The 24,958-nt window shown below is 39.1% G+C and overlaps 1 protein-coding gene across 1 annotated transcript in view; it reads left to right on the forward strand.

The window, feature by feature from the left end:
• Myo3a (myosin IIIA) overlaps nucleotides 1-24,958 on the forward strand; it is a 256,799-nt gene that overhangs the window by 180,807 nt on the left and 51,034 nt on the right. Inside the window, exons 19-27 of the mRNA XM_008831744.1 lie at nucleotides 2,146-2,299; nucleotides 3,061-3,149; nucleotides 4,726-4,855; nucleotides 8,674-8,753; nucleotides 9,147-9,224; nucleotides 11,674-11,879; nucleotides 16,714-16,825; nucleotides 19,696-19,858; nucleotides 21,297-21,420. Coding sequence (XP_008829966.1) covers nucleotides 2,146-2,299; nucleotides 3,061-3,149; nucleotides 4,726-4,855; nucleotides 8,674-8,753; nucleotides 9,147-9,224; nucleotides 11,674-11,879; nucleotides 16,714-16,825; nucleotides 19,696-19,858; nucleotides 21,297-21,420 — 1,136 coding nt within the window. The remainder of the gene's footprint in view (nucleotides 1-2,145; nucleotides 2,300-3,060; nucleotides 3,150-4,725; nucleotides 4,856-8,673; nucleotides 8,754-9,146; nucleotides 9,225-11,673; nucleotides 11,880-16,713; nucleotides 16,826-19,695; nucleotides 19,859-21,296; nucleotides 21,421-24,958) is intronic.

Here is a 24,958-nt window from a genome sequence, read left to right on the forward strand (position 1 = left end):
ATATGCATATAATAAAAATTTTAAATACATTTATTTTTCCTTGTAACATACTTGAAATATGGTTTCAGTTTCACAAAGCTTTTTTCATATTGCCTAAAAGTTTCAGATATCAAATACCCCACCTATCACTGAATAAATTCTAAAGTTTCCAGAAATAAGTTTTTTACTCTAAACTCTTGTATCATACCTGTCATCGATCATGTGTTATCTTACCTTATCATCCAAATTATATACCAAATCCTCAGAGATGGCAACTTGTTTTAAACATCTCCTTACTGTGCATTACAGGCCCTTGATGCAAGGTATTCAATAAATACATTTCATGAAATAAAGAATATACTGAAACAATCATGATGACAACCTGGAATTTTCATGTGCAAATGACACAGGACATGCCCATGCCTAGTATACAGTATGCAGTTACTCCGTATGCTTCCCTAAAAGTACTGTTTGCCTTATCACCTGAAAACCTCTGAGTCTCCTACACAGAGGTGACAATAGTAAGTCACAGGGTCGGGGTGTAGTGCAAAAGCAGAGTCAGGGACACAAGTACTTAGTCTGTGTCCCTTTTCCAATGTGGATCATCAGCATCTGTGTTGTGTTGCGACCATGTTCTGCATGCTTTATCTGTGGCTCATGGTCATCTGTGGTTATTTCACATGTCCTACCTATGATGCACTCACAAGCAAATTTTTATCAATGTATGATATCTTCATTTTGTGAGATGGTTTAATAGGTAAGAAGGGCTATCTTTATTTTAAAAGAAACTTTTTATTGAGCTTTTAAAATTTCATACAATATTTCCCACTCACATCCAGACCCCCTCCCCCATCCATGCCCCCCACACACACCAAACCCTATGCACTCTGCCATACATGCTGAGTCTTATTCACTCAGGTGTTTGTACCCAAATGCCCTTCACTGTAAATGTGTCCACTGGAGTCTAGTCAGTGGTCATATGTAAGTCATACTCTCCCTCACTCAGCAGCAATCAGTCTCAAATAGTTCTCAATCTAGTGCTGACCTACCACATATTTCTCACCTCCCCTTTGGGCCCTTGTTTAATTGAGCTGACATGGGTCCCAAGTTGGATGCCATCACTGCCACAGCTGCACATGAGCAAGCCTCCATTGGCCTGGAAGCCTCCACCTCATATGTTCATGAACCAGCCCTGGCTCTTAGAATCTTTCCACCTCCTCTTCCACAATGGTTCCTGAGCCATGGGTGGTTGAGGTTCTATAAAGGAGTCCCATTCTACACTCTGCAGTCTCTTATTCTCCAAAACTTGGCTAGTTGAGGCCTTCTGTGTGTAACGCACTCTGATGTACATGGAAGCCTTACTGGTGAGAGTTGAGGGGTGCATTAGCCCTCTCTCTGCCCCTTATTCCACTATGTTCAATGAGCTTTGGTTGTAGGAGTTTCACTGCAGATCTGTTACCTAGTACTGTGCATCTCCCAGGTATATGTTCTCTATGGCTGACCAGATGTGCAACTCTGTGGTAGCCTCCACCTGTTGCAAAAAGAAATTTCTTTGATGAGTGCTATATGGCATGTTATTTGCTCTATGGGAGGTCTCTTCTATCTCGCATTTTGTTCAAGAAGGGAAATCTTCAGAGTAGAAGACTTGCTTCCAAAGCGTTATATGGCTGGTGAAGTAGTGGAGCCCAGATGTGGGTCTGGGTGGCCTTTGTTCTGAATCCGCTTATTGTTCCCATCACCTACTGCTGTCCATCCTGCTAGCAATGCAAATGTCTGAATTCATGACTACACATTATGTGAGTATTCTTAGAGACATTGGGGAAAGCAAAACCCTAGAATCTGTATAGCTCAAGTCTAGAAATTCTAAGGCATGGCTGTACAAGTTCATTAATGACATATTTTTATGCATCATGAAGACTTCAAATATCTGTAATTCTAGGAGACTGGAAATCCTTTTATTACTATCCTGAGTATAATCAGTGCTGACTTTTAATAAACTAGCTGTTCTGCAAAAAGAAAACTAAAATGATACCCTCAGTTTAAGCAATGTCAGAGACTGCAATTTATTATATATGTAAAGTAGAAATTAAGGTAATTACTATCAAGATGTATATTGTTCACAGTTTTAAGTGATTTCTTTTTCTTTTGCATAATGACCTGTTGTAGAATGAATACCTAAATGAAGATGTGGATGCTAGAGTTATCGAGTATGAAGACAACCGGCCGCTCTTAGATCTGTTTCTGCAGAAACCAATGGGATTATTGTCTCTGCTGGATGAAGAAAGTAGATTTCCCAAGGCCACTGACCAGACTCTGATAGGTGAGTTTTAAGCCTGGCGTGCCTGTACGGTCTTATGAATACCTTATGTAAGTTGGAATGATTTTTAAATTATCTAGGGGAAAGCATCTGACAAAAGCCTGAAGTATCAGACTTTCAAGAGGTGACTTTAGCCTAATCCCTGAACCTGTGATAAATTCTTAGTGATGAATTTAACAGGATTAGAGACTGGATTTCTGCTTCCTTATGTTGATGACTTCGACAGGATGGACATACGTGGGGCAAAGGGCTTTTACTCAACCTTGCAACCAAAAAGTTAAACTTAACTCCTTTATAATATCCAAGCTCACTGAGCTTTGAGCTCCTCCTGTAACTTAAGCATAGAGCTAATGACCCTTCCTCACCCTTGACCCAGGACAATGCAGGAATGTGCTATATATGTTTCACATAACAAATGGTGCTGCAAACAGCAGGCAGGATTAAACTGTTAACATCTGTGTGTGTGTGTGTGTGTGTGTGTGTGTGTGTGTGTGTGTGTGTGCGTGTGCCTGTGTCTGTGTCTGTGTCTGTGACTCTGTGTGTCAGCAGGGGTCAGAAGGGAAACAATCCTTCTCATGAGGGTCCACTTTTGCTTCCCTATTTCATATTGCAGATAGTGTTTCAATAAAAGAAAGAGCAGGGCCTAGTTAGGGAGCAATCTGAAGAAGCATGATCAGAGCAGTTTAGGTCCCGTTTTGTCTAAAATAGATGCTAAGAGTCTGCTGTTTTCATTCAGGCTGTTTTCTTTTCTTTTTATTTTGCAGAAAAATTTGAAGTTAACCTGAAATCGCAGTACTTCTGGAGGCCCAAAAGATTGGAGCTTAGTTTTGGAATTCACCATTATGCAGGAAAAGTAAGAAATTACAAAAACCATAACTATTTCTTTAGCCTTCTGTCAATTAATGATATTCTCCCTCCCTCCCTCCTTTCCTCTCTCTTCTCTGCCTCTTCTCTTCTCTATCTCTCTCTCTCTCTCTCTCTCTCTCTCTCTCTCTCTCTCTCTCCATTTTTTTTCCTTGCTCCAAATAAGAAAAGATGCTGGAGACATGGTCAGCTAGATCTAACCCAAATGTGTGGGGTTGACCAATGGACTGTCTTTCAGTTAGACAAACATTCATATATTGGTTGAGACACAGCCACAGATCCAAGCAAGCCTCAAGTACGTTGTCTTACACCCAGGGGATACTCTTCCCTTATGTGGAGAATAATGAGTCATTTTCAAAGTCATTTAACTCAAGAGAGAATGTATAAAATGAGAACAATGTTAAAAATAAACCAGTTGAGAACCCCCAGTATTTGAATCCACTTCGGAGCCTCCACGGGCCAGGTTATACCCACTGGCTTCTGTCATTAAAAATACCATAAGACATTTCGGCCATAGCCATCCGTGAATCTTAGCATTTGAGCTACTGAATAAAGCCTGCTTTAACCATCAATTAAGAATTATCTATGACTGTTTTGTCCAGTTGTTTTTAACGAATGCTTTAGTTCGTAACAAGAATACCTCAGACTGGGTGCTCAAACAATAGAAACTTATTATTACCATTCTATAGTCTGGAAGTTTGAGATCAAGTTGTCCTAGAGCAGGCTTGGTGTCTGATGAAGAGTCTTCTCCTAGCTTGTGGAGAGATGCCAGCTTCCCCAGCCCTCACATGGTCTCTTTGTGTGAACACAGGACATTGTTAATATGAATGGTGGAAGGGTGATCATCTAGCAGAAGTCTTTGGATTACATTCCTCTTTTAAATGTCTTTAAAATGATTTAGAAGTGCCAAAAACATAAACCCACAGTGTTCAGACTCCATTATTACTTACATAAAGCCTGTCATACCCAATTCAATACAGGTAAACCAATTTTCAGAGAAACAAGATGGCTCATTTGTGCTTCCCATCCCTCCAGAAAGAAAATGAGCATATAAAACTCCCAAGCTGTAAGGAATTAGGTGTGTGACCTTGTGTGACTGGTGCTCGATGCAGACTATGCTCTCTGTAAGCATTGATTAAGAATGAAGACCACAGTTGTGGTGTTTGAATGAAAACGTCCCCCATAGGCTCCAAGTATTTGGACATTTTGTCCCCAGATGGTGGTGCTGTTTTGGGAGGTTTTAGAAGGTATGGCTCCTGAAGGAAGCATGTCACTGGAGGTGGGCTTAGAGAGTTCTTAAGCCTTGCCAGATCTTCAGTTGCTCTCTTGCTTCCTGTGCCTACTTGAAGATGTAGATCTTAGCTTCTGCTTCTGCTTCAGCCATCTCTGGCCACCATGCCTCCCCGCCATGACAGACTATAATTCCCCTGGAACCATAAGCTCAAATAAACTCTTCCTTCTATAAATTGCTTGGGTCAGTGTTTCTATCACAGCAACAGAAAAGTGACTGATACAACAGTGATGGTGCCACCTTCGATAACCACTGTGATGCCCTCTCTCAACAGGTCCTTTACAGTGCAAGTGGCTTCTTGGCTAAAAACAGAGACACTCTTCCAACTGATATTGTGCTGCTTTTGAGGTCATCAGAAAACAGTGTAATACGGCAACTTGTCAATCACCCTCTGACCAAAACAGGTAAGGCAGTTAACAATGACAAGATTCCTTATAGCCCCACCAAGCAGTTTATATCGCTGTAATTTTCATGACTACAGTCCTCAAATTTTCATGTTTGTTTATTTTCAATTCAGTAAATATTCATTTATCCCTAATCTGAGGAAGGCATAAAAATGAATGCAGAGAAGTTAGGCTTTTGCTAAAGTACGTATTTGAGGTGCTCAAATGTGGTAGTGTCCTAGCTTCTCACCTGAAATTTTTACTCTACTCAAAAGGAGGAGAGTGTTTTCAGAAACCACAGTGTTTCGATGGTCCCTGTGGTCTCCAAGTTCAGTGAGCTATCTAATGATTAAAATTTCATCATTTCACACCCCATGAATACATATCTTTATTTTCATTTATGTAGGGAAAAATAGATTGCTTGGGTTGTTTATATTGGAGTTTAAAATTATTCTGTATACCTTTTAATAGTTTTATTGAGGGAAAACTGAAATATTTAACCAGTAAAATTTAGTGCTTCCACCTCTATAGGGACATCATGCAACTATCCCCATAACTAGCAATAAGCATATTCCTAGAACATGTGAAGTTCCTCACAACCCCTGTGATCTCCCCCTTTCTGCCCCCTGACCCTTCTCCAATTGTTCTAACATTGCATCATTTGTTGAAAATGTTATCCTTTTTCCTTTGAATTCCTTTGCTACATTAAGTGGATATATGTAAAAGTCTGGTTCTATACTGTTTTTGTATGCCATGCATATTATTACATTTTATTAAAAGGCTGTAAGGTAAGCATTATTGTCCCTATTTAAGTATTCAAATTATAGATCAGAAGCCATGTAAATGACCCCATGGCAACTTAACATAAGGGCAATAGCAACAATTCAAACCCAAGCCTTTCTGGCTTTCCAAGACCTTGACTGCTTCAGTATAGCATAACCACTGACTTGAACTGTGTATGAAGTATACAGCCAAATGTTGGATTGAAAAATGCCGCTCATTAGCCAAACACGCTGGTACACACCTTTAATCCCAACACTCAGGAGACAGAGGCAGGCTTATTTCTGTGAGGTCAAGACCAGCCTGGTCTACATAAAAAGTTCCAGGTTAGCTGCAGTAACAGGGAGACCTTGACTAAAAGGTCACCGTTGTAGGGGACATCCTTGGAGTTGCAATGCAGAATCTGGAGAGCCTTCTCCAAATGCCTTATGGGTGTGGCGTGCAGAATATTGCCCAACTAGCTTCTGATGCCTATGTTCTCGACTACCTGAGAGCTACTGAACAGCTGACGGAGGAAGTGAAGTCTAAGGCTCTGCTTCTCCTATCTAATGGCTATCAGAAGCACTTGACTTTCAAAAACTCTGATGGTTCATACAGCATGTTTTGCCAGATGAATCAGAAAGGAAGCATATGGCTCAGTGCCCTTACTTTCAAGACACTAGAGAGAATGAAGGAATATATACTCATTGAAGACACAGTCCCAAAACAGACTTTAATCTGGCTTTCAAGCAAGCAGAGATCAAATGGATGCTTTAGAAGGGGCAACAAGCTTGTCAACAATGCTTGGGAGGGTGGAGATGAAGAGGAAGTGGTACTTACTGCTTATGTCGTCACAGCCTTCCTTGAAGCTGGGCTCAATTTCACTCTTCCTGCTCTCCTCCTGGAGGAGGCATTTGCAAGTGGTGTTACTCATAGCTATACTCGTGCTGTTCTGGCGTATGTTTTTGCCTTAACTGGGAAAGAATGGCAGGTGAAATCCTTGCTCCAGATCCTGGATCAATCTGCTATAAAAATAAATAATGTGATCTATTGGGAAAGAGAAACAAAATCCAAGACAGAAGAACACCCATCCTTCATTCCTTCAGCACTTTCTGGAGAGACTGAGAAGACTTGCTATGTGCTGTTGGCTGTCATTTCCCAGGACACCACAGTCTGCCTTCTCGCCCTGACATGCTACATGAAATTAACTGGCTCTAATGTTCAAAGCACAGTCACCTTGAGAACTGAGGAATTCCAGGAGATTTTCTCAGTTAAAAGTGATAATCGCCTTTTGGTACAGCGTTCAAAATTATCTGAAGGATGTGGGCAGTACACAGTGGAAGTGGAAGGACAAGGCTGCACGTTTATCCAGGCTATCCTCAGGTACAATGTGCCACTACCTAAGAAAGTATCTGGATTTTCCCTTTCTGTGGAAATGGTAAAGAGCAACTCTTCAGACATATTCCAAACTAAGTTTAACCTCACGGTGACTCTCACATATGCTGGAACTCATAATAGCTCCAATATGGTCCTCGTGGATGTAAAAATGCTCTCAGGGTTTACTCCAGTCCTGTCGTCCATTGAGGAGCTTAAAAACAATGGCCCCGTAATGAAGACCAACATGAAGAATGACCATGTTCTTCTCTACTTGGAAAATGTGTCTAACACAGTAATCAGTTTCACCTTTTCTGTTGAGCAGAGCAACCCTGTGTCCAACTTTCAGCCAGCCCCAGTCATGGTCTACAATTTTGAACACGATGAATATGCCCTTGATTCTTACAACATCAATAGCTTTTCAGTTTCCCAGTAAGACAAAATAAAACAAAGGGAACGCTGGAGAGATGGCTCAGTGGTTAAGTGCACTGACTCTTCTTGCAGAGGACCTGGGTTCAATTCCCAGCACCCACATGGTGGCTACGAACCATCCTTCACTCCAGCTCCAGGAGAATCTGAAGCCCTCTTCTGACCTCTGTGGCATTGCACGACATGGGTGCACTCACATACATGCAGGCAATACGCTTGTACACATAGAATAAAAATAATAAAGTATTTTTAAATTATTTTATTAAAAAAAAAAGAAAGAAAGAAAGAAAATGCCTGTTTCTTTCAGTCACACTTGACTTGCTAAAAGCACCTCATGTGAATCAGTGATCTGTATGACTTTTAGGGCTCACTGTAATGCCCAGTCTGAGTTAAAGAAAATTGTACAAGGAGCTCAGCAGTTAAGAGCACAGGCTGCTCTTGCAGACAACCTGGGTTTTGTTCCCAGCACCCATCTATAACAACCATCTATAACTCCAGTTCCAGAGGCTCTAATGTCCTCTTCTTGCCTCCCTTGGCATTGTACATAAGGCGCATTTATATGCATGCAGGCAAAACACTCACACATATAAAATAAAAACAAATAGTTTTAAAAAAAAAGAACACAGAAGCCACTTACACACACACAAGAGCAAGTTGCTTCCTTCGTTGTGATCAGCTCATATTGTTTTTGTGATTGCAAGGAAATCTAATGGTTACCTCTACCTTTCCTATTTTCCCAAGCTAGAAAGTTTGGTTTCTCTTTCTCCTTTTCTGAGTGTAAAATTTGTGGTAACTGGGTGGTACATGCCTGTAATCCCAGAATTAAAGAGGTTAAACCAGGAATATTGTTATGAGTGTGAGGCCATGCTAGACTATATAGCAAGATCCTCTTTCAAAAAAGAAGAGAAAGAAGAAGTAGTGATGAAGGAAGAAGAGGAAGAGGAGGAGGAAGAGGAAGAGAAGGTCTCCCCCGGTCTTCTTAGGGTGAAATTGGAGATGCTACACGTCCTGCCTGTGAAACCACCAACATGAAAACTCAAACAGTCGCATCATATTTTAGAGTAGGGGGAGAAGGAGGAGGAAGAGGAGGAGGAGGAGGAAGAGGAGAAGGAAAAATAAGAAAACATTTATTGTAAAACACAGTATTTTTTATCTTTGCCTCAATAAATAGGTAACCAACTTCTAAGCCTTAATATATTTATTTTAAATAAATGGGGGAAATTGTCTAACCATTAAGAATTCTAAAAGGTAAATTAATTTTATCTACATTCCCATAGGCAACCTGCCACTGTCTAAAACAAAAAATATAATAAACTACCAAATGAGGAGTTCAGAAAAATCAGCCAACCTGATGAAGGTAAGAAGATGCTTTTCCCCAGCAGCAAGTTAGACCAAGCTTATGGCAATATTTCTGCTGGTAAAGTGAGCTTCAGCTTTTCTTCCCTTGGTTTTTCTTTTCTATAAGCAGATATATCTGTTATGATGCTTTGCTCCTACTAGCTGAAACAATCAGGCCTTTATGGTGTATTCCCAACTACCAGGGTGGGTAACAGTCACGTTCTACACAAGACCAGCCAAAATACCAGTGCAAATAACAATCAATTTAAATTATGAATATCAAAAATATTTTGTGGCTTTATGTATCTAAATGCCTAGACTGAGATAGCCTGATGTAAAATACCTCGTGCTCCTTGTAGATCTTAACGTACAGGAGGTACTGCAGTCTCATTGTCTCCCCTGGTCTTCTTAGGGTGAAATTGGAGATGCTACACGTCCTGCCTGTGAAACCACCAACATGAAAACACAAACAGTTGCATCATATTTCAGAGTAAGATATTAAATTATGATGTGTTATATTTACAGTAGTTGTTCATTCTAAATGAGTTACAGTAAAAAAGCAGTAACACCAGGTAACACCAGACTACCACTGGCCAAAAAGAATGTTTACTGTATCCCGTTAACTATACGCCATGTACAAGATATGTTAGAATGTACTTTCAAAAGTCTATAGATTGGTTTACTTTGATATTTTACCTGTAAAAATAGCATGCCCGTGACAATCACAGCAGAAATCGTTACTTGATTAAACCTTGTCCATGCAAGCCAGGCATGATGGTATACACATTTAATCCTAGCACTCCAGAGGCAGAAGCAGGCAGATCTCTATGAGTTGGACCAGGGAGCTCCAGGCCAGCCAGGGCCACATAGTGAAATCCATCTCAGAAAAAACAAACAAAAAATGTGTCCATACTACCAAATGCATTTCCACTAGAATGAAAAATGAAAGGGTTTTTAATGAGTGCTCCTGAATGGGCTTAGGAGGGACAGATGGGGTAAGGTTGAGCATGCTTCTCTAACCCATAGACTGACATCTTCAGCAGGAAAGACAGCCTAGTACAGGGTTGGGGCAGAGAAGGGACACATGCCAGGGCATGGGACCAAGCTGGCCTTCCTGTGGATTATACAGGAGAAAGGAAAGGAAGAATTACTTTATTTTCTCTGTGTACTGAATAACTCTAAGTAACCTTTGTTATTAGTCATTCCAGTTCTTGTTTATCTCCTCCAATAAAATCAAATTAGCCAGCCAGTAAAACGAAGAAAATGCCACCTAAAACTTGGAAATTATTAATAATATAAGTTAATATGGAAGACAGAGATGAAATAGGATCAAATTTAAAATTGGTATTCAATGAATATATCCACTTCTCTAGTGGAATCATGAACTACTTTTCAAACAATCTGAATACTTGTGTAACACGTTCTCATAATCCTAAACTCATAGTAGACTGTGCCAAATCCTACCTGCTACATTTATTATATACTTGACATCTGTGTCTGCTGCTGATACAGTCACTTTCACCAGGAAGGCAGCACGTATGAAACAAACATACTCAGCATGTATGAAACAAACATATGCAGAGCCTGATTAGTTTCTTTTTTAAGTGACTTGTCCAGGCCATTACTATACGACTGCTGTTAGCATCAGACACCATATATGTTCAAGCCAGATCAGTTCACAAAATCAATTCAACCTTCAGGCAGAGTAAAACATATCAGAAAATAATTCCACATGACATGCAATGCTTTCTCAAAGCAAGTTTTCATTCTGCAGACAAGAATGGCATCAGGGTTGTGATATACCTTAGTCCTAAGAAGCTCCAACTGCCTGAATGGCTCAGATAGCTAGTGTTGGTCCCCTCTGCACCCAGTGCTGGCAGATGTTCCCATGACTGAAGGAATGATGACATGCAGATAAGCGTAATGGAAGAGCTGCAGAGTGGCAGGTGTTTCGGAAGATCACATCTGAGCCCAGTGCCAAGAGGAAGGAATACGAGTGGAGTGCCTTGTCAGCAGCCTCATCTTAATAATTGGTTTGCATTGGCTTGGAGGCTCTAGATGTTTGCATTTCTGACACTAGCAGACCCAGTCCTCCACGCTGTTTCTGCACTCCCTCACCAGTAAGTTCTGGTCCCAGTCTTCTACATACTAATTTGCTGGGATTCCCCTTTTAGTAAGCTGTGATAATCATGTTATTCTTAGTTGCCTGGTAATTGACTACTGTTTTAATAAAGTACTGGTGCAGAATATAGCCTTAATATCTATATTAACAAAATATCCTCCTACAATCAACAAGATATAAACTATAGCACACAAAAAATATTTAAACGGATGTCACCTTGCTTATTCTTTGCTGTCATTTGAGACAGGGTCTCTCTGTAGCTCCGGGTGGCCTGGAACTCACTATGTAGTCAGGGCTGGCCTCAGTCTCACAGAGATCCACCTGCCTCTGCCTTACGAGTGTTAGAATTAAAGGCGTGCGTCACCACACCTGGCAACCTTGCTTATTCTTATATACATCCTGATTTTAAAGTAGATTATTCCAATAGTTATTAGAGTATATACTTTTTATACTTTCTGTAAAGAGAAAGACTACTCCCAGATAGTGTTTCTAAATATTGTAATTTGGTATGTTTTCTTTAGAGAATATAACTGCTTAGGAACTATGTCAAGAATAAATTCATCTCTTAATTAAGGCTGCCTTAAGAGTTTCTAGGCAAACTTTTAATAGCCAACCTTCTGCTTATTGGCTCTATATTTTTATCACTGAATCCATAACTTATAGATAAATTGCTTCTCATTACATCAGTTCTTTCATTTCCTGTGATGAGCATTTGTAACATGATTTTTTAAATTGTATCCTTATAATCAAAAGAAAGGCCTACAAGCTCACAAGTTCTCATATACCACATGAAATTGATTTCTCTTATGCATTATAGTATTCCCTGATGGATTTGTTATCTAAAATGGTGGCAGGCCAGCCTCATTTTGTCCGTTGCATCAAGCCAAATAATGAGCGCCAGGCAAGAAAATATGACAAAGAAAAAGTTCTGTTACAGCTTCGCTGCACAGGAATTTTGGAAACAGCAAGAATTCGAAGGCTGGGATTCTCACATCGGATACTGTTTGCTAACTTTATAAAGCGGTATGTGAAAACAAATAAAGCAGTTTGTGTATTTATTAAGTTTGCATTGTGCACTTTATATTTTTAAAAATCTTTAGAAAAGTGTAGAAAATAGGAGAGAACTATTCAGGTGGCATAGGTGGGTAACATTTTGCTCATGTAATAAAAAAGAATGTAACTATTAGCTGAGTCTGGGGTTTTTCTGTCCTCTGGAAAGTTTCTGATGACAGAAGATGACCAGAAGACTGGAAGGTCAAGATCCCAAAGTTCTGCACTGAGTTCCTGAGAAATCTGGGTTCTCAGCCCAGTGTTATCATTTATGACATGACCATGGAGCCATACCAAAAGTGCTCAACCTGGAGAGGTTTTGCCCCTTCAAAAGATACTTAACAATATCTGGAGACATTTGGGGATGTTGTACCTGGAGGATGTGTGGTACTGACATCCAGTGGGTAGAGGCCCAGGATACTCCTAAACATCTCATCTTCAATGCAGAGGGAATCTCCCACAACAAAGAATTTTCCAACTCCAAATACCAGCAGTATTGAAGCTGAGAAACCCCACCCTCCTAAGTCTGCTATGACCACCTGACAGGCTTGTTTTAAGGAGCAAATCGGATACTGTCATCTCTAAGGAGATTTAGCAGCTATAGAAAGCCAATTAAGTTTGTATGTCAATTTAATTTTTAATTTAGAAATTAGGTGCAAAAAGTTCTTAATATTTAAAATCAATGTGAAATTTTATAACAAATATATTTCAAGTGATGCATTAATGGTAATGTCAAAGTTCAGTATTTTATATATTTAATATTTTAATGTATTTTAAATAACGTATTTCTAATAGTTTTTTATCATTTCTATTCATCATCAAAATTTGAATTTTTTATTTTATGCGTACGAGTGTTTTGTGTGAATGCATGTACGTACACCACATGCATACAAACCTGTGGAAGTCAAAAGATGGCAGCAGATTCCCTGGAACTGTGAGCTTCCATGTGGGTGCTGGGAACTGAACCCTGGGTTCTCTGGAATAACAGCGTGTGTCCTTAATCTCTGAGCCATCTCTCTAGCCCCTTGTTATCAAATTTAAATAAATTTCAAGTTTCAGGCACATTACTGATAGATGAAGTGGGCGATGGATGAATCCCATTGATTGGGAAAGCACCAGGACACAGATAAAACTCCAGCAGCAGAATAGAGTTTATTAGCAAAGGAACACATGGGACAGATTCCCTTCCGGGTAGGAAAATGCCCCCGGGTTGTGAGCTGGGGTCTTTTATAGGGGGAGGCTTCTGGGGGGTGCAGAAGGTGGGAAAATATATTTTTTTTAAGGTTAGGCTGGGGCGGGGGTGGGCAGGAGAGCAGGACTGTTAAAACCTGCCTCCTTTAGAGATCAAAGGGGAAGCCTGTTGTGTTGGTCAAACAGTGGAGAAAAGTCTACTTTTGACTTCAAAGACCAAGGTTCTTTTCTCAGGGGCTTGAGGAACCCTGAGTCCCTCTAGGTGAGGGGGCAGGGCTGCTGTATGTCTGAACCCTAACAATTACAATTTGGGGGCAAAACATAATGCTTAAAGAATTCTCTCTGTGTAAAACTAACCATTCTTTTTCAGTGTGTAAAAGAATATTAAGAACAAAACAAAGCTTGTTTTTATTTTACAACAAATTGTGGTTTTTGACTTTTCTCAACTAAAAAAATCATATATTGCTCATTGTTTTACTTGGGATATATAACTGTTAATAATCTGTCACTTTGACAAATACTTGAGAAAAATAACTTGACAAAGGATTTTTGGGGCTCACAGTTTCAAAGATTTCTGTTTGTGATCAGCTGGCCACATTGTTTTTAGGCCTGGAGCAAGGTAGAAAGTCATGTGGAGAGGAAGCCTCTGTTCTCAAGGCAACCAGGAAGTAGGTAAGACTGAAAGAAAGGAGCCAGGGACAAGAAAGATAGTCCCATCTCACACACACATACACACACCTTCAGGTACCTACTTCCTACAACTAGGTTCTACTTCCTAATAGCCCATCAGCTGGTCTACTGATGAGTTAAGCATCCTTACAATCCAATTAGCACTCCATAGTACCACCAGCCTTAGAATAAGCCTTCACTGAGCCTCTTGGGGTACACTTCATGTCCAAGCCATACCGGTGACCCTTATGAAGTGCAATAAGAATTCTTTCTGCTCATTTCTTATTTTTCAGCAATTCTTGGCAGCTTTTGTTTGTCTTTTTCTTTAGAAACCTGAAAAGGAAAAGAAAGGCAATCATTTGGAGTATGTTGGAATCAAGAAACCCTACTACACTTCATGATGTGTATAAAATTTACATTGGCCCTGGTACATGCCTTTAATCTCAACACTCAGGAAGCAGAGACAGGTGGATCTCTGTGAGAGCAAGGCCATCCTGACTTACATAGCAAGTTGCAGACTAGCTGGTGCTACAGAGAGATCCTGTCTTAAAAAAATACATTGATATCCTGGCTTTTATGTTAGAGAATTTTTTTTGAAGTTTAAGACCGATTTTAAGACTTTTAAGTTTTGGAGTTCAGAAATAGAATTGAATTGGCTTTACTTTCTATAGATCAGACCCAAATTTGCATGTAAACTAAGAAATAATAACTATTGAAATTTTAAAAGATTTTATTTTTCATTTTTAATTATGTGTATATGTGTGGGGATATGTGCACATAAGTATAGTGCCTGGGGAGGCCAGAAGAGGGCCTCAGATGCCCTGGAGCTGAGTTGCAGGCAGTTGTAAGCCACCCAGCATGGGTACTGGGAACTGCACTTGGGTCCCTGGAAGAGCAAGATGCACTCTTAGTTAAGCCACCGCTTCAGCTCAATATTGAAATTTTTAATCGGCTCGTGGGTAAATACTAAATTCTGTTCATAAAAATATTTAACCTAAAAATATTAGCTATGAAGGGATTTCAAGTTTAAAACTAAAATTAAAATTCACTTTTATTATCATGCATTTCACGTTCCATGAGGAAAGCAGACCTTTCTTAAACATTAATATAAATGTTATTAATGTAATATTAACATAGGTATCCTTAAATTTCAGTAGCTATGTGTGTATGTTAAGCCAGTCTGCTAAGAACTGTGGAGAAAGACATAGGAATTTAACAAGCATGCAAAGTAGTAAATGACAAATTGAAGATAGCCATGTACATGGTCAGGGAGGGAAAGAGCATTGCCCAATTAGAGTGTCAAGATCAGAACCCCAAACTGGGACCTGACAGAGGATATAGTTTGTAAGGAAGACAGGAAGGAGTGTTTTAGACCTGTGATTCATCATGTTCTCCTGTTCAAGCAAAGCCACTTACCTCACAGGAACCAGGGAATAAAAAGAGGAAAAAGGAGGGGTTGGGGTTCCAATAGATCCAGGTGCAAAAACTCTAACAAGACTTGGATTAAACTGGATTGACAGAGTAGACATCAGTAAAGTCACAGTAGAGGAGATGAGACTCGCAGTTGGGTTAGCCTTGCCTTCCTCGCTAACTTGCTTTATTTATGCTTTCAAAATAACCTTAGTTTTACAGTATGGTCCATAAGGAAAACTAAATCTGTTGGGTGGATGATGTAGTTGCAAGTAAGTTGTTTATTTGGAAGCTGAGAAGTGAAAATTATCCTTACATATATTTCAAAATCCTATGCTTCTCTAGAAGAGCAAAGTACTGCGTGATGAGGAAGAAGTGGGGAAAGCTAAGTACACAGTAAAAAATGAATGGCTGTTCTAAATGATGGGAGGCTCCAGGAATAAAAGGCTTTGAAAGCTATCGTCCAAGTTGGCATAGACTGTTAACAATTTGCAAAAGTCTCCTGTAGGTCCTCTCTGTACTGCCAGAGCATTGACTAACCCTCATAGGGTGCATAGTTCTCCACACCTTTTCCTCAGTTTATACACAGACTTTTCTGTTTCGTGACAAGGAAACAATCTTAAGGGATGATACCCAGTGTGAACTTTCTTTGCACAAGACAATAAATGATTAATCAGCTTTCCATCAACCATAACCTATAATCTGAAGAGACCAACTGATAAAGAGCAAAGGTTTATGCTGCAGTTTAAGAGTAACCATGATTGGTTGGCCCCATTGGGCTTGGGTGGAACATCATACTCACATGTTGAAACAAAGCCAATTGCCTCAGGGAGCAAAGAGGAGAGAAGAAAGGGAAGAGATAATGGGGTCCCAATAGCCTCTCCAATGTGATGGCCTGAAGACCTCCCACTGGATGGCACCAGCACCACTTAATGTTCTCACAGCCTCTTAAATTGCTGTAGTCTTTTTTTTACCTGAATGAACCCTTATCCTAAGATCCACAGACATCAGCTCCATTTCACATTGAGGCTGTGCACAGTGGGTTGGCTCTCGGAGGTCTAAGCAGAGTTCACTGAGGGCAGGACAGTGCAGTAGGTGAGCATGACTTGCACTTTGAATCAAACTCAGGTCTGAATCCCAATTCTGTCACATGTTAAATGTGCGACCTCATTCAAAGTAACTTAAATTCTATAAGTGTCAAACTTTACTTTCTAGTAATCCACAAACACACACACACACACACACACACACACAAAGAAAAAAAGAAAAAAAACTTCCTGTTTTTAATGTGCTTATGGGTATTTAAAGAGTGTATGAAGTTGACTAGAACCAAATGGAAAACAATCACAAAGTGAAAATACAGGTTTCTCTGTGTGGTTATTCATCGGGAAGTGGTTTGCTATGCAGTTACTCTGAGGATGCACAAATAGCCCAGCACTAAGTTGGGGAGTCTCATCCCCTCACCAGAACAAGTGACCACCACTGCTGAGATGTCGAACTGTTGTGCGAACCAACCAGCCGTTTTTATTGTTCACAGGTATTATGTCCTCTGCTACAACTGGAGCGAAGAGCCCCCAGTGAGCCCAGACACCTGCGCTACCATTTTGGAAAAAGCTGGTCTTGATAACTGGGCTCTTGGAAAAACAAAAGTAATGTTTTCATATAATTTTCATGGGGAAAATGGTTATGTTAGGTTTGGTAAGAATTGTAACATTTTAAAATCATTAAAAATATGATTTTTTATATTATAGAATATTTATAAATTTATAAATTCAAGGCCAAATGTGGTTGTGCATGTCTTTAATCCCAGCAGTCAGGAGGCAGAGGCAGGCAGATTTCTGTGAGATCAAGTCTCACCTGGTCTACATGGCGAGTTCCAGGCCAGCTGAGGCTACAGGAAGACCCTGTTTCAAAAAGACCAAAAAGTATTTATAAGTTCATAAAGGCTTCCTTCTTTATCAAAATTAAACACCTTTGATCTTTGTGAAGGTGTCTTCTAAATAGTATAAAAAATTGATTTCAAGATTTATCCAAAAAATTTATTAAATATGCTTTACTTTAGATAGTACTAAGGGCAAACTGAAATATTTTAAACTATTTCATCACTACCAAATAGAATCAGAAATCTATTTCTGTTTTTTAAATTCTCAGTTGGCCTTTATTATAAACTTGAAATTTAAATGGAGTAAAATATTTAACATCATCACTAGACTCATTATATATTTGAATACAGTGTGTAGCTTTTTAGCTTTGAGAGCTTGTGGGACCTTATTTAAATACTAAGAGAATAAAGTAAGAAACATCATAATCAATCTTGAATGTGGAAGCAAGATAGATAGCTGTTTGGGGAAAGGGTGCAGTGGACTGTCATATGACCTCATAGCATCTTAAAGTAGGATAAGGTCCCAGGACAGGGGTATACAGTATGTATCCTTAAACAGGATGGGAAAAGGGCCAAGCTAAAGGAAAGGGATACTCACAAACTGACCATGCAAGAATATCCACTCTCAGCTCTCCACATAGGACCAAAACAGACTTTCACATTTGCAAAGAAATTTAGAGGAGTGTGTCCTGGGGAGGGATTTGAGGGATTTTCTAAATGTCTTAGACTCAGCAATCCACATTTATTTTAATATTTAGTGAAGGAAAATTCAGGGTATTCAAAAGATATACATTTTATTCACACCATTTTCTATAAAATGCTCACAAAGTGAATTCTGAAAGACTAAAATTCCATCATTAATGGTTAACACATGTTCAACTTCAATGGAGTTTTAACTTGTAAAAGGGCCCTCCGCCATGCCAGTTCTGTGTGATATTTAAGTAGCATTTTAAAGCTATTTGTATTTTTCCACTTCACCTTTCCAACTCATTATCATGGATAAAAGTATTTAATATAAGGACATCTTTAATGCTATGCAAAAAATGATGACCTTTTTAAACACATTGAATTTTAAATGAATTGTCAACAACAGAATGGACTAAATATATTAGCATCTAGAATCCTGTAGAAATTAAAACTGAATTCAATCAAATGCATAATACTGAACTGTTTGTCTATGTGCCAGGCTCTCAAGTTCAATGGAATGCTCAGAGAATTCTACAGTCAAGGTTACCAGATCTTATGACTCAGCTATAAAATTTGATTTTAAATAACTTTCTTGATGAATTCAACAAACTCTTTGAGGTGATATTTATTGATAAATTTGTCCATTAAACGAGAAAACCTGTTTCTTTAAAGGATAATGTGAAACTAAAATCCTTAGATGAGAAGAATAACTCAGATCTACCTTGCCAAAGTTAGTGTTGATTTTAGAATGGTCTGACGTCAGCCCTCCTTTCCCCAATGGACCTTCGGATCTAGTGAGGAGGTTGCTGATTCTGCTGGGGCGCGCTCTCCACCTTAATTTCCCCATGACAACACCATGACAGTGTCCTGCCTTACCTATCTTTGTATTCCCAGCAGATAAATATATGTAAATCTTAAGAATCATTTTATGAACAAACCATTGGATGAATGAACAGTCTTTTTAATTTGCATGTAGATTTGTATGATTTTTTTAATTTGAGAACTAGCATTCTCTTTGAAATGTTTAAGCATTAGGGGCTAGAGAGGTAGCTCAGCAGTTAAGAACTCTGGTTGCTCTTGCAGAGGACCCAGGTTTGGTTTCCAGTACCCACATGGTGGCTAACATTCATAACTCCAGTTCTAGGGGATCTGACACCCTCCTCTGATCTCCACTGGCATTGCATGACATGGGGTACACTTACTACATGTAGGCAATACACTCGTACACATAAAATAAAAATAATCTTTTTAACTTTAAGCATAAAAAATGAGCTTAACCTAGAATACATGATGCTAAATATTTTCTAAAATGAGCTCAGTATCCCCATTCCTATTACCTCATCCAGTGGCTTACACAGAGGCCTAGTATAACCTCCTCTTCTCAAAGACACATTTTCTTTAAGCATCAGAATCTATGCTAGGATTTTGTCTGGTTTGAGCTTGCATGGGACTTGTTCCTGCTGTCACCACTGCTGCAAGTTCATATGAGTAACAGACCAATTGTCTTGAAAACTCTCTTTCCTTGTGGTCATCCATCACCTCTGGCTCTTAGAATCTTTTTGTCCCCTCTTCCACAATTGTTCCTGAGCCTTGGGAGGCAGAAAGTTGGTATAGGTGTCAAGTTTGACTCTATAGGCCTTTATATATACATATATATGTGTAGATACATAAATGTATATACATATAGAGAGAGAGAGAATAGAATACATGAAATTGGAGGGGTGCAGATAGAAGACAAGATCTAAATATGATTAAAATATGTTGTATGAAATTCACAAAAAAAAATCAATTTAAAGAATTCTGAGCAACATCTAGGCAAAAGAAGCAAAAGGCAATAGTTTCCAAAACTCTAAAGAGATTTCAAATACAGTCAGTGCTTCAAGCATAGCACATGACCACATTGCGTCTATGTACTCTAATCTTACTGTGTTTTATTTTAATTCCCTTAAGGTGTTCCTTAAATACTATCACGTGGAACAGTTGAATCTAATGCGAAAGGAAGCCATTGACAAGCTTGTTTTGATTCAAGCCTGTGTTAGAGCATTCTTGGGTTCAAGAAGATACCAAAAATTACAGCAAAAAAGGAAAGAAAGTGCTATAATAATTCAATCAGGTAATCAATCAGTAAGACCATCTTGCAGTGTAAAAAGGCATAACATGTTTTGATGCTCTCACCAGTCAAATCTCCTAGCATTGCTTATGGACAAACTTCCAACTCTCACGTGGCTTTTGTGTTTACTCTCATGTTATTCTAAATTAGAGAGTTTCATTGATTGACACTTTTAATATTTGAATGAATGTTTTGTTTTAAATTAAATAATTTGATTTCTAAGTTTACCATTAAGGCTTAATGAAACACAATTGACCTATGGTAGTAGATGTAGAAAATGACTGAATCACTTATAGGTCTTGAGAATCCTGTTACAGTATTAAAGCTCATTGGACAGTAAGGTTTTTCCTGTTCTGTTCCAAGGGGACAATTGTCATAATTTTTGACAAGTTAATTAAATTTTATTTTGTTAAAGGGCATTTATTCCTTTTTATTAATTCTAGGGAAATGATAGCAGGACAATACTTAACATACTTTTATTAAACTATATTGATAGATTTGGGGCTTTGCTTTCTATTCTTCCTTCAAAGTTATACATAAACTTAAATAGTGCCCATGATGGCTTGCCAGAGTGTCTTTCAAAATTTTTTGACAACAAAGCATTTTACTTTCACTGTGACACTTTCTATTCTAATCTATTTTACCTCATTCTTAGATGTTAGATTAGGCCCACTAAATCAATTTTTTGGCTCACTGATGTATGCAGTCACAATCTGAAGAACATTTGCATCATAGTCAGCAGTCAGGAGGTCCACGTGCTGGTCCCAGTTCCATCAGCCAGTAATGGACCATCATTTTCTTTTCTGCAATTTTAAGCTGTTAGTTTCTCCCTAAGCATTCAAGTACAATTTTTACACTTTCGGATCTCATCTTCAATCTACAATTCTGAAATTCATAAAACTCTAATTAAAAGGATTTTAATAACACATTTGGCAATGAAACATATCCCAATACAAAGTGAGAGTGTTTAAGTTTTTTGTATATTCCATGTCATTGAAAAGTTCTGCTTTTCTGAGGTAACGTTCCTGAGTGGAATTATCAGATGCTATCATGGCCCCAAAGATAACTGGCCAAAATTGCACTTAGAAAACAAAGACCTTCTCCCAGGAAGAGCTGAACATATCAAATATGGAAAGGTCAATATTTTAAGCAAAGGAGCATGCTATCCCTAGTGCTGTTCATGTCTATCATTTAACTTTCATTTTTTAAAAAATGTTTTAGTGATTCTATTACTGTAGTTTACAGATTCTATTGTTGTAACTTACACCTAGAAGAGTCCTATTAATGAACCCCACTTTTAAATAGTAAACTTGACCTGTTTGGTATATTTAGTTTTATTTTCTTCTATGACAACAAGGGTCAAAACTACTTGTTTGTACTCATTTAAGTAATGTTCTTTTATTTATTGTGATGAACAGTAATTAGACCTTATGTGTTACAGCTGCAAGAAGACATCTAGTCAGAAAAACAGGAAAAGAAACTGCCAATCTGAAAAACACAGCAGTGGCAACCATTCAGACCCAAGACCAGGAAACTGACTACAAGAAAAATTTTGACACTAAAAGGTATAATGGTGCTCTGACACCATTTGGAGACCAAGCTGCTTCAAGGCCATAGGCTGCTGTTCACAGTCTTTCTTGCTTCTCTCTGAGTTCCTGGTACTGATGCATCAAATATCAGTGAACACAGGAGCCACCTGTGAGAGTTCATGGGCATTTTATATTCGTGATGATACTTTGCTTCCCAGACGGCTGCCCCACCCCTCACTTCTACCCAAGTTCTGGGTTTCCCTTGATAATGCCCTTGCTACCCACAATAAAATCTCCATAGCCATAATAGACAATATGCTGTTGTCCCCTAAGCTGTAATCTCCAGCTGTTTTTTCTTCTTGAGCTTTTCTATGAATATTTTCAAGTGCAGATTCACAGGTCTGTCTAAATTCATCTATTCAACAGACTGTGTGCTAGGTAATCAAAATACATAGATAAATGAATCAAAGTCCTTATCCTCAAATTGCTTACAGCATCACGGAAAAAAAAAACACATAGCCAATCAATATATTTCTAGTAAAACAGTGACTCTACTATAAAAATATACAAAGGAGTGCTGGGATGAAAGAGCGGATGCCTTCCCCTCCCCACGCCCACGTGTTATTTTCACACCTATCACTCATGACAACGTGAGTCATTTCTATGCCACATCATGGTGGTGATTGAAAGAAACAAACTAGCTCAGCATTTGCAAGACCCAGAGCAGACCCAAACTGTGGAGCACCTATCCCTCAGCTGAACTGTGCTCTCAGCCAAAGCTTTACTCATTCTTTTATTGAAACGGTATCTTCAGCCTTAGATACTAGGGAAGTCAGAACCTACCCTCATCACACACAGTGAGCTCATGGACAACTGTTACCTTCCCTCCCCTCACTTCACCTACACTCGCCCATATCACCCAGGCCAACCTCATTTCTTTATTTAACAAACATGAATGTTTGTTTGAAATGCCAAGGCATTTAGTGTTTTCAGCTCTCTGGCATAAAGCCATTTAGAGACTACATATTTATCTTCCCTCAGTTATATTTTGATTAAATATAAATATTCTCATCGGGGTGCTATGAAAGCTTTAAGAATACTGGCATAGCTACTGAATGAAATGATGGAGGTTTGTGATTCCTTGTTTCCTGATGGATCCTTCTAGGATTCTGTTCTCTTTGGTACAAGTTGAACATGCCACTGGGTGCCTAGGAAGTGATCGTTAGGACTATAAAAATTGGCGGGATGTGGTGGCTCATGCCTGCAACTCCTGCACTTGAGAGATTGAAACAGGAGGATGATGAGACCAAGGCCAGCTTGGGCTTCATAGCAAGAATGTGCCTCAAAACATAAAATAGAAAAGAAGGGACTGGAGTGAGAGCTCTGGCTAAGAGCACTGGCTGCTCTTTCAGAAGACCCAGGTTCAATTCACAGCACCTACATGGCAGCTAACAACCATCCATAACTCCAGTTCCAGGAAATCTGATGCCCTCTTCTGACCTCCACAGGCACTGCCTAACATGAGTGCACTTACATACATGCAGACAATACACTCATACTCATAAAAATAAAAATAATAAATTTTTTAAAAACATAAAATAGAAAAGATGGGGTTGGAGAGAGCTCGGTGGTTAAGAGCACTGGTTGCTCTTTCAGAGGACCTGGGTTTGGTTCCCAACACCCACATGGTGGTTAATAACTATCCATAACTTCAGTTCTAGGAGAATCCAGTACTCTCTTCTGACCTCCATGGGCATTCCAAGACATGGGTGCACTTACATACATGCCAGCAGTACACTCATACACATAAAATAAAATAAGAAATAAAAACATTTTTAACGAAAATAAAAAAGAATTTGAAAAATAGAATCCCTGTATATTTTTCTGAGTTTGACTCAGTCTCAAAGAGTGCTTCCTCACAAACAGATTTCAAAAGACCAAAAGTCTCACATAAGCTAGAGAGTCAAGTTGAAATTTGGGGCCAAAGCTCCCCCAATAACAGAAAAAGCTATCAGAAAGTCACATTGTGAAATAACTCAACTGTAAAATATCCTTCTCGTGGCTTCGTTGTTCTTCTGAGGGTTTGGTGCTGGCTGAAAGATATATAGAAGACCTCACCTTCCTGTCTTCAGATGAAGAAAAAATCTTTTGGGCCAGTATATTACACAGTCATGAGTCATACAGGAGACACTGATTTAAGTTTGCAAGATATTTCCTGTGATCAATAAGTTTGGTGCCTATTAACACACAGTACATTACCCTGGTGAACTCTTTACTGGTTCCAAAACCAGCTATATTTTATACAACATCTCATCACTGTGGGAACTGTCTGTTATAAAGGTTATATTTTTTAATATTTTATTATTTCATGTGTATGAGTGTATTGCCTACATGTATGTAAGTACACCCATGTTGCCCAATGCCCACAGAGGTCAGAAAAGTGTCAGATTCCCCTGGAGCTGGAGTTATGGATGGTTGTTAGTCACCATGTGGGTGCTGAGAATCGATCCCAGGTCCTCTACAAGAGCAACCAGTGCTCTTACCTGCTGAGCCATATCTCTCTCCAGACCCAATAAAGGTTATATTTTGAAAAGACTGATTGCTAGAATTTTTGCAATTTTTATTTAGATTTGTTAGACTTTCATACAATACCTGCACCACTTTGACCTCTCCGCTCCAATCCCTCCCGAACCCCACACACACTTTCTCAACTTCATGACCCCTTCTATGATTACTATTGTTACATACACACACACAAACACACACACACACACATCTATATACATTGTAGTGATGCTACATAAAAACTGCCTCTTGGAGTCATTTAACCAAGAAGGAGCACGATCTGTTCTGAGGAGTTCTGATCTCTCTCAAAACTGTTCTCTCATCATGAACAAGGGGTCTCCTCTTCTATTTATTGGACATCAGTTGGGGTATGGGGAAGGAATGAGGAACTTTGTCTATAAGAATCTTTTTTTTTTTAATAGAATCTCCCTATAGCCTCCGCTAGCCTGGAGCTCACTGTATAGACCAGGCTGGCCTCAATTTCAGAGATCTACCTGCCTCTGCCTCCCAAGGGCTGGGATTAAAGGTGTGTGCCAACACACTGGGTTACATCTCCAGGAATCTTTACCCAGATCTTATAAAGGAAAAAGTTATTTTCCTGACCCTACTGTCTGAGAGCAACATACAAAGCCACAAACAGATATCATCAACCCAGGCCCATGTGTTGCTTCTGGCACATGTGGGATATATTGTTTTCAACATTATTGCTACTTTCAGGGGTGGTCTTAGGTCTAATTGCCACATCTCACACACACCTACATTGTTCTGAGTCGGGGTATAACAGAGTCACAACAGAGTACATGGTATGAGAGCAAAGCTGTGCATTCAACTTAGCTTGTAAGGGTGAATTACATCAGCAGTCCAAAGCTTCGGAAGATTGATTACCTTGTTTTTCTTACAGGTCAGTTAAATTTAGACAAGCTGAGTGTACAGTAGGAAAATGGATTGAATACATAGTTCTAAATAATCTCAAAGCATATGATTAACTTGCAAAACTTCAATTTGTGAT

This window comes from Nannospalax galili, unplaced genomic scaffold, assembly GCF_000622305.1.
Source record: "Nannospalax galili isolate Female #2095 unplaced genomic scaffold, S.galili_v1.0 scaffold14, whole genome shotgun sequence".
In the NCBI taxonomy this organism is placed as follows: Eukaryota; Metazoa; Chordata; class Mammalia; order Rodentia; family Spalacidae; genus Nannospalax; species Nannospalax galili.